At 38.8% G+C, this 11,068-nt stretch overlaps 1 protein-coding gene across 2 annotated transcripts in view; it reads right to left on the bottom strand.

The window, feature by feature from the left end:
- Window positions 1-11,068, bottom strand: part of LOC146560127 (glutamate receptor ionotropic, kainate 1) — a 33,991-nt gene that overhangs the window by 18,824 nt on the left and 4,099 nt on the right. For both annotated transcript variants that reach the window (XM_085243984.1, XM_085243983.1), the window contains exons 2-3: window positions 6,300-6,467; window positions 5,941-6,198 (exon numbers count right to left, since the gene is read on the bottom strand). In XM_085243984.1, coding sequence (XP_085100110.1) covers window positions 5,941-6,198; window positions 6,300-6,467 — 426 coding nt within the window. The remainder of the gene's footprint in view (window positions 1-5,940; window positions 6,199-6,299; window positions 6,468-11,068) is intronic.

Below are 11,068 nucleotides of genomic sequence, written 5' to 3'. Positions count from 1 at the left end.
AGCCTGATACTTAGTGGCTAGACACCCTGATAACCAGAGCCCCTGAAATTTTGGGGGTCACGTGGGTCATGTAGCCTTGAAATAGTTCCCGCAAGTACAGTCACTGCTGCTTACCGGGCAGTTTAAATGCATGTTGATAACATATCGTTGCAAATAAATAAATGATACTGAAATAGTATAATTTGCAACAGGAAATGTTTTTAAAAATATATTAGTAATATTCAAATGCTATAATGCAGCAGTATGCAAATCATTTCACACTAGTGTAAATGCTTTAAAGAAATATGAATTATACAACTGTGATCTGCACATATTATTGAAAACATTTTTACAGGCTTTCGTGCAGCAGTTTGTCTCTCTTCCGGGATTTGAAGGGATGTTTTACTTCTTAGGGTATAAATCACCTCACACTGCACTATGGACATTTTCTTCTATAGATAGACATGACTGGAAGCCGGAATTACTTTTAAGTAAGAATAAGAGGCGGTCGGATGATCCAAATATCAATCGTATCGATACCAACACTAGTATTGGTATTGGATCGATACAAGCACAATTGAATCGATACTTTGCTTTTATCCTTCAAATTCAGTATGTAGCCCACTGAACTGTGTTAATTATTTCTTTGGAAAAAATAAACCTCAAACGTGCATTATGAAAAATCTCCAAACCTTTTGTGGTCTTTACAGACAGAAAAATTTACATTTCAGTTTCAAAACACACAAAAAGCTGAAAGTTGTGTTTTGTTGTGTTAACTAATGATTGTGGAAAGTAACAATCACAGTGGTGGTGAAAATTTGTTCAGAATTTGCAAATTGAGAATTCATCTTATAAATCATGGCACACTACTCGTCCCCCCATTAGCTGCCTGAATAACCAATTCGTACTGATATCGTCAATACTGGCCCTGTATTTACACTCAACAAAAATATAAACGCAACACCTTTGTTACTGCTCCCATTCCCCATGGGATGGACGTAGAGACCTAAAATTCATTCCAGATACACAATATAACCATCCCTCCCAAACAGTGGTCACAAATCAGTCCAAATGTGTGGTAGTGGGCACATCTGCTATATTGAGATAATCCATCCCACCTCACAGGTGTGCCACATCAGGATGCTGATCTGACATCATGAGTAGTGCACAGGTGTACCTCAGACTGCCCACAACAAAAGGCCACCCTGGAATGTGCAGTTTTGTCTCACAGCAAAATGCCACAGATGCCACAAGCAATGAGGGAGCGTGCAATTGGCATGCTGACAGCAGGAATGTCAACCAGATCTGTCGCCCGTGCATTGAATGTTCATTTCTCAACCATAAGCCGTCTCCACAGGCGTTTCAGAGAATATGGCAGCACATCCAACCGGCCTCACAACCGCAGACCTCGTGTAACCACACCAGCCCAGGACCTCCACATCCAGCAGGTTCACCTCCAAGATCGTCTGAGACCAGCCACCCAGACAGCTGCTGGAACAATTGGTTTGCACAACCAAACAATTTCTGCACAAACTGTCAGAAACCGTCTCAGGGACGCTCAACTGCATGCCCGTCGTCCTCATCGGGGTCTTGACCTGACTCCAGCTCGTCGCCGTAACAGACTTGTGTGGGCAAATGCTCACATTCGATGGCGTCTGGCACGTTGGAGAGGTGTGCGCTTCACGGATGAATCATGGTTCACATTGTTCAGGGCAGATGGCAGCTGAGAATGTCCCAGTTCTTGCATGGCCAGCATACTCACCAGACATGTCACCCATTGAGCATGTTCGGGATGTGCTTGACCGGCGTATACGACAGCGTGTACCAGTTCCCACGAATATCCAACAACCTCGCACAGCCATTGAAGTGGAGTGGACCAACATTCCACAGGCCACAATTGACAATCTGATAGACTCCATGCGACGATGTGTTGCACTGCATGAGGCAAATGGTGGTCACACCAGATACTGACCGGTTCTGGGTCCCCAGACCCCCAATAGCGCAAAAAACTGCACATTCCAGGGTGGCCTTTTGTTGTGGGCAGTCTGAGGTACACCTGTGCACTACTCATGATGTCAGATCAGCATCCTGATGTGGCACACCTGTGAGGTGGGATGGATTATCTCAATATAGCAGATGTGCCCACTACCACACATTTGGACTGATTTGTGACCACTGTTTGGGAGGGATGGTTATATTGTGTATCTGGAATGAATTTTAGGTCTCTACGTCCATCCCATGGGGAATGGGAGCAAAAACAAAAGTGTTGCGTTTATATTTTTGTTCAGTGTACTTGGTATTGGATCATACCAAAATTTGTAGTGTGGCACAGCACTACTGTGAATGAGGGAAAGTGTGAATGCTGAATGTTTTTGTTGAAACGTCTAGGCAAGTATATACATGTTAAATTACAAGATACACATGTTCAAATAGCATCAATTATCACAACTTCAGGATTTTATTTCTATATGAGATTTCTTCATAATTGAAACAATAAGAAAAAGTAGTCTGAAGTCCTGCAATGTTACGAAGCTATAATTTAAAATATAATAACACATTAAGTTTTGTACAAAGTATCAATATCATCGATACCACCCTGAATTTGACTTGGTATGGGATCGGAAAGGAAATTATTGGTATCGCACGTCACTCTTTATGTGTTATGTGCCCTCTAGTGGTCACATTGCGAATTTACAACCTTAAATTAACAAAGCAACATGTTAAAAAAAACAACAACAAATTAACATCAACATGATAAAAAATATATATATTTTCCTGCAGAGATTTTCAAACAAAAACAACTAGAAATTGTCTCTTGCAATTCTATAGCTAGAATATGTAAGTATTCTGGTCATTACTGTTTGGAGTTTACTTTGCTTTAGACATCTTTAGCATGAAACTAGCTTCCTCCACATTGGATCTTGTGTCGGAAAAATGTTTTTTTTTTCAGCCACGCATAAGGAAATGGTGGGAGTCTGCCAGTTGTGATAATGTTTTATAATTTTCCATTGCAGTAGGACAACAGAATTCAAACGAAACACTGCATTGCCATCTTATGAACTACCAGACCTTTTAATGGATTTGCTTGCTAACCAGAATAGGGGCTCCACTCTGCCTTCCCTGTTCTCCAGGTAAGAAAGCTGTTCCTTTAGTTTTCTGCATATTTTTTTTTCCTTGACAGAGTATGTGTCGTTTGGAGTTGCTCTGCGACAGCCTGTCGCACTTGTTTGGCAGCAGTCACAGAAAGTACGATGTTATCTTTTGTCAGTTGTCTGTTTGATTAGTGTTAAAGGCTAATTGTCAATGGATTGCTATGTTGCATATCTAAATAGTTGAAACTAAACTTCAGTGGCAATCAGTAATTCCCAAAGTTTTGTACACAAAGTGACTTGCAAAAATATTTTTAATTTCACAAGTGATATTTTAGTTGTTTTAAATTAGTTTTTTTAAGTCAAAACATAGCGGCAATTTATAAAATGTAAATAATTGTAAACTTTACATTTCCTTTAAATATTAAAAAAGGAAAAAAGAAGCGCATAACAAAGCCAAGGTATTCTAAATAAATACACCACATTCTGCATTTCCTGCAATAGCTTTCAGGTGTTTCAAATAAAGCTGTTAATGATACTAGCAAAAATATTTCACAGTAGAATGATCAGAGTTGTGATAAAAAAAATTTGGATGGGCCACAGAAGATTTCGGATTTTTGAAGTGGGCCATGATGCTTTTGGAGACAAGTTTTAGGCACAGATTGTAGAATTTTCCATGAGGTTAAAGTACAAGATAACTGCATATACAGTATATGACGAAATATTTTAAAGCTTTCGTTTGGGCATCGCAATTCATTTTCAGAAAATGTTTCAAAATGGAGAAAATGCTTGTCTCGCTTTCCCCCCTGTAATGATAAGTGGAAAACTGAGCAAAAAGAGGATGAATTAAAATCAGTTATATTTGCATTAATAGAAAATGAATATAAAGTTCCTCATAGATGAGAAGGATAAACAGTTGCTGAAATACATTTTCATCCACTGTATAATTAGTCACTGAAGTCTTTGCAGCCTTTTAGTCTTAATCTGTGTTTTCATTTATATGGTTTTCACCTAAAGTTGTAGAGTACCCCAACCAACAGAAAATCTGAACTTCAGCATCATTACAAAAACAATGATGAATCACATTTAACAACAGAAACAACAAATCAGGACACTGAGCAGTATGCACCACTGACACTTAAAGTGCATTCCTAATGGTGAATACTGCTTATTTCTTAAGTCTTGTATTATTTACACAGATTTAGCTGCTGTTTATTGAATCCATTCTTCTGCCTCAAAGTTAAGTTTTCCCTTTTCCACTGGCTGCAAGACGAGCACCAATCCATCCCTGTGCTCACCAGCTGGAGATGTATTGTTCTCATGAAACCATTGTTCTTTTATTTTTTCCTCCAAGCACATTTTGGTTTGTTGTGGCCAAAAAAAGTTTATGTAAATGGATCATCTGGACTGATGGAGTTTAGATTAAAGACAGAAGGTTTACTGTAATGTGAGGACTTGATGGCTCTTGAGGGTCATATTTGTGCAGGTGTTGCTGCACAGAAACTGCCCCAACTATGGTTGAATCAGTGAACCAGCTAAAAGAAGTTGAATTTTGCACAGACTGGCGGAGATTCATTTATACGATGAATGCATGTAGTACCTTAGAGACCTGATGTTGTAGGTACTGCTAAACAGAAGGCCAGTGTAGAACTTTGAATTTCTGAGCACAACCACGTTATAGGTTCTGCACCCTGATTTTAAACAATGTAGCATGCAGTATTGCCACCCTGTTTGTTGATGTAGACATTGACACTCTCCTCTGTTTGGTTCACAGGCTTAGCTTTCTGGTTTTGTCCAATTTAAAACTAGAATAATCCCAAGAAAGTCATTCTGTATTATTTTTCACAGCTAGCATGGGGCAGTTTTGCCCAAACCCAACACTGTCCCTCCAGACTATATAGTTCTTAAGGGCTTTTTCCATCACCTTGGGTCTTTATTTACCTTCCAAGCAATCATGGAAGAGATCAATTGGAAAGTTTTCTGGTGCTTTAAATCCCAAATCTTCTGTTCCTATTAATGAGGAGACTGGTACCTGAAAATGCTCAGTTATCTTCTTTTAGTCTTTTCTTACATGGTGGGAAAATTATTTGAACTCATAGAGTGCTGGAAAACTGCTTAGTGGAGCTCATGGCTGCTGATCATTAGGACAAGGTCTGAGGATTCAGAGTAATCAGAAATACAGTTGTGTCACATGGTAATTGTTAAGAAGCCATAGCCCTAACATCTCAAGGTCTTAATCTTTTGTAAAGTAGCACAAAATGAAAATGCAACAAATAATACAGCAGTCTTTCTTAAACTCTCAAAAAGAAAGCTTTATCTTTGACTTTATGTCCTTTGAAGGTCTGATCATCTTCTCCTCTCATAACTGCTCACAGTAACAGGACCATGACATATTCTAGCACAGTTAGCCAGGTTGAAAGAGTGTACATCACAGTGGCATTGGAAACTCTTGATTTAGAATCATCATAACTACTTGTGCATTATCCTCACTTCTTAGTTCTGTCTTATATTTGCTTCTTCCTGTTTATTTAGGAGTGATTTTTGTCTCACCATCTGTTGGGACTGACTTCTGTTTCCAGAAGACTTCTGTTCTTTAAAAGTTTTAGAGCACGTGCAGGGCACATTGACTCATCTATAAATAGCTTCAAGGTAATTTAACAGGGTTGCTAAGGCAAAGACTTGCAGGAGTTGTAGTTCTTATTTCAAGGGCACTTTATAAATATGACAAACAGTTGCCACATTTTTATACTTTAAAAGTAAAGTTTATGTTCTTCCTGCTGTGTTAAATCACTAACGGCCCTTCAGTATGATAGTGAAGTCTGTGTTTCCCTCCAGATCTTATGTTGTATCATTCATTCCCATCTCAACTTACCAGTTGCATCCTCATAGACCACAGTAACCGTCTTCCACTTGTAGAATTGCACTATGTCCAACACAGCTCTGCTTATAGAGGCATATTCAGGATAGAGGTTAATGTAGAAGCTGTCTTTGTTGTCCACTGATGGGTGTTTCCAGCGTGTCTGGATGTGAGGGACTTCCAGGGCATTACAGATAGACTGGACTGCGCTGACCGATGAGCTGTGAGAGGGTCCAAAAACAGCACCGACGCCCAGCGCCAACTGGTCACAGGCTGAAGTAATCAAACAGAAAGTGGGAAGAAAATAAAATCTCAACAAAAATCTCTTACTGATTCTCAAGTGGGGTTTCAAAATTAAATGACAAGATCTTTACCTCTTCTTGAAGCCTCAAAACTGTCGAATAAGTTTATTCTCTGGATGTCATAGGTCAGCGTGGTGTTTGGCATTAAGGTCCGGTTCCTGTTTATGTTAGTTACGGCAAATTTAAAGGCCAGTTCTTCAACACTAATGGGCTCATTTTCAAGAGTCTCAAAGATGCCCCCTGCAAGAAGAAAAAAGTGGAAGGAGTTTTACCCAGCTCACATCAAAGCGCTAGCAGAAAAATTATCGATCATTTGGCTTCTCTCGGTATAGATATTCACGTAGTGTCTTTTTAAAGATTGAAGGTTACCACAGCTGAATTGTAATAGTTGCATAATACGGCCCCATTTCGTTTGTACTTCTGTCACATAATGCTGCTAAGGGACCCAGTTGAGATGACAGGATTTAATATTATTCAAATTAAAAGTTGAACTCTCCTGGCTTCAGCCTGTTACAGAGCCTGAATTTCACAAGCTGTCACAATAACTTTTATGAAAGCTTTGGCATTTGTTCAGTTAATTTTCACATAAAGGATAACAGATTAAACATTTAGCACATATAATCAGGGGAAACATTTCAGCCATCCCTTATTCTCTTATGCATTTACACATTTTTCAATTAGGGGGAAAAACCCCTTTCCAAATCAAAAGACATTCATACTTATTAATCTTGTTTTGTAGTTTTGTCTCCTTTGCAACTTACTGCTACTGGAAACAGTCATCATACCTAACATATAAAGTCACCAGCTTGTGATTTACAGATCAGTTATTGAAGCCAAAAGATGTGAGGTGACTTACTGTGAAAGGGTTAAAGGTGCCAAAGCACCCGTGCTCTGAAAAGCTAAACTTTAGCACTTTATAGACACTTTTAGTGTCTATAAATTTCTTTATTTCAAGTAACATGACTTTAGTTATCATCCGTTTGCATCTGCGTTTAACTACTTGAAGATGCAGTAATGAAGATGTTTCCTCAGAGTTTCCCTGCATCTGTTGTTTTGTAAGTACTGTGAAATGCTTTTCTGGTGCTAGAAATTTTTTTGACAACTTTGGGCTAATTAAGTACAAGTACAAGCTATTTTATTGTCATATGCACGTGTAAATAACCACAGTGGGTTTGTACTGTGCAGTGAAAGTAGGTTCCTTTCACACAGCAGTTACAGATATACTTTAATATGATACATAACATAAAATGAGAAGTATATTAAGATAAAATAAAGAAATGAGGAACAGAATTAAGCTCAGATTTTAATATAAAATGCAGTTTGTGGAAATGACATGGACAGCTTCATCATTGTCGCTGCATGAAACACTTTAACAGAAGGAATATTCCCAGAAGCTAACTGTAGTTGCTGCAAACATAACACTGTTTACGTGTAAAACCTTGATATCATAAGACTAAACATGTTTCATTTACTATTAGTAAATGTCCCTCATAGTCAAGAGGACAATTTTTAGATGTAAATTAGGCTTATCGGGCATTTTGTAAATTCTTTTCTAGTTTTTAATATTACATGTACAACTTTGTAACAATATTTAGGAGCCCAAGGTAACAAAAACAAAATGATTATTGTCAGTTTACAGTAATGGTGAAGAGCAAAGTCCTCACATTTTACAAGCATGAAAAAGGGGGAGAAGTTATTTAAAATGTATTAGAAGTATTTATCAAATATGATATTAATATATATGATATTCAAAATACTATAAAGATACACTTAGCACAGAAGTTCTCATTTAATCAATTATTTAAATTATTAATTTCGATTAATATGCTTTTTGAGAGGCACCACGTCTCTGTACAGTCCGACGGTACTTGTTCTTATGTAGCACTGGTCATCACCTTTAAACTGAGATTTAAGTGGCTTTAAAGGTAAATTCAATCACTTTTAGCCACAGTTGGTGTTTGTGCCAGTGCCACAGAGGAGGAGGAGGAGGAGGGAGGGGAGAAGGGGGGGTTATTTCAGAGTTGAGAAGATCATACTGAAAAACATCCAAGTCTTAATCCATCATGCTGCTCCAGAAAGATGGCGGGTCTAGCATGCCACAGCTGGCAATAAAGACATATATGACTCCAGCCAGGCACATGCACAGTCTTTTACATTTGTTACATAAAACGCAGCTTAAAAACTATTGGGATTAAAGCCAGAAAAAAATACTGGATTGTTGCTACCTGCGTGCAGACAGGCGCGTGTGAGATTCAGTGTGCTTATGCCTGCCGAAAATTCCCCTGCTCATTCGATTCACTGAAGCCTTTCAAATGTAAATAATTTAACATCTGGGCCTTCAGTGATAGGATTTCTCATCTAATATATTCAGGGTTAAATGTTTGTTCCTATTGCATTGCACTTCACAAGTGTCAACAGACTTGGGTCCAGTGCTGAATGCTGTGGGTAAGCAAGTTGCTTTCAACTTTGACATATTTTTAACTAACAAAACAAAGACTACAATAATGCATTTTTGAAAGCTCTGCCTTTTTCAGAAATGTTAATCAGGCATTATATTAACAATCATCACAAATTATAGATCCCATTTAGATGGTGCAAGTGTTTGCGCATGACCCCGCTTCAACACTGAGGCTACAGATGGCAATAGGTCACTGCACTCTCAGTCTTTGAAGAATTGCCTGTGAAATTGTGATTGATTTGGAAGTAGAAAAGGCCTTTAAAAAGCTCCCCCTGAGACCTTGATTGTGAATGACCTTTTTCTTTGGTGTTGCATAGCCTCAAACCCCAAACTGAGAGAGCCTTGTCTGGACTCCCTGGTCACTAAAAGCATGCTTGAAAGTGCCAATCCTAATTATGGTTACCAAGCCTCAGTGAGCAGCTGCTGGGACCTGTTAAAGTCCTTAATTCACTCGACTGAAATATAAAATTCTCAGCCACAGATACATCAGTCAGTTTATAAATTTGAGAGGAAGTAGATTCTATTTCACTGTCTTTGGTGCCTCTTTTCCTTTTAAGGTGTTTTTTTTTTTTAAGGTAATAGAATAGAAAATGCACACGAGTACGCACCAGCTGGATCCTGAGGTTTGTTTGCTTAAAGTGCAGAGGCTGCAGCAAATGTCACGGGCTTTATTAAGGATTCAGCAGCATCACAACATCATCGTCATCATCCTCAGTGACAGAGATTTTGTTTTTCATTCTTTAACAAGGCTGTGAAAATGGATCATCCACTTTCTGAGGGAGTTAAAAATAGCTGCTGCTCTTAAGATTTTATGATTTATATGATTTGCAGTTGGCGTCTAATTTTATACATAATCACTTTTCCATTCAGATCTAAGAGCTCAAAATGTAATGACATTTGCACCTAACAGTATAATACAAAATGTCTTTTTAAGACTCAAAGACTATGAAAAATTAATGTAGCTTCACCGATATGTTAAAAGCTGCCAAATAAAAACAAACCTATTAGGAGCTCGACTTATATTTGACTTACTGATAAAGCTATCATTTTTTAAAGATGAGCTGTAGCCATGAAATCTTTATTGCCAACATAATAAAGCTTATTAATTTCCTCTCTGAAGCTTGGGAGCAGGGAAATCAAACTGGTTAACTTTCCCTTCATTTCACCTTGAAATAATGCCTTAAAATTTGTTTAAAGTGCAACAACTTACTTGATTTCCTGAGAAAGAACCTGATTTGAGGAAGGCTGGTGACTGTCAGTAGTCAGTGTCATTAGATAACTAGTAAAAAATATAAACTATCACCAGCTTACCTAAGGTAGTTTCACTCTGCAGGAAAATTCCCATCTTTCTATTAGCTCAGTACCACAGGCCTAGAAACTAGTCTGTGATCCTCTGGCAACCATGAGTCACCAGGGAAAAATATGTATTCCCCAACCAGTTGGCAAGTGGTTGCTGGCTGTCAAGGTGAAATTGGTCACAAAGAGGTGGCAGGGCTGCACTGAAACACCTATTTCTGACTGTTTTGGCAGATGACCCTTGTCATAGTTCGTAAGGAAGATGCTAACTGCTCACCATGAAGTAGTGATTCAGTGGAAAAAGGCTGACTTTTTGCCTTCAAAGTAAAAGGACTTAGCGATAACTAGGTAAATTATTAAACTTTTAATATAAATGAAACTCCATTTCTGGTTTGTGTTGCACTTTTTCAAATTTCACCATTACTGCGAGTAGAGTTGGATGTGTCGAGACCACTTTTACGAGGTCTTGGTCTTGTCTTGGTCTCGCTGTCTCGGTCTTGCTGTCTCAGATCGACATAGTAGTAGAGAGATTTGGAGTCAACAGTATCCATGACACACAACGTAACCTTCGATAATGTGTCATGCGCGAAAGCATCAGCTCTAAGAGCCGTGCTTAGAGAGTGCTTTGTAGTGAATCAGAAGAGTCGACTCCCATTGAGCGAGAGCCGTCTCCTCACTTAATTTCCTTTCGCTGCTCAGCTCTCACACAGTGGCTCAGCTATGCTCCAATCCTTCCATATTGTGGCCAATCACATGCGAGGATATAGGATAATATCATTATGTGAAAAACAGAGAGGGTGAGAGACGTGACAGTCAAGTGGAGCGTGAGCCTGTCCTCTCAGTAAGTGAGTGAGACAGTAGACAGTGGTGAAGAGGGCTGTGCGAGTGCATCGCAAAAACACAAAAATATGCCTGACACTCGTAAACGAAGCAGCATCTGGCTGCAGTTTAAAGACCTTTTTGTCTCGTCTCAGTCTTGGTCTCGTCTCGACTTTGTCTTGGTCTTGGTGTCAATACCCTCTGGTCTTGGTATTGTCTTGGTCTTGGTTTAGGCGGTCTTGACTACAAGTCTAACTGCGAGTAGTTG

This window comes from Mchenga conophoros, linkage group LG14, assembly GCF_057382185.1.
Source record: "Mchenga conophoros isolate Kocher_MC1m ecotype Shallow Benthic linkage group LG14, M_conophoros_male_GT1.1, whole genome shotgun sequence".
In the NCBI taxonomy this organism is placed as follows: Eukaryota; Metazoa; Chordata; class Actinopteri; order Cichliformes; family Cichlidae; genus Mchenga; species Mchenga conophoros.
The sequence above is the reverse complement of the archived record's forward strand: the minus strand, read 5'-3'. Positions and strand labels throughout refer to the sequence as shown.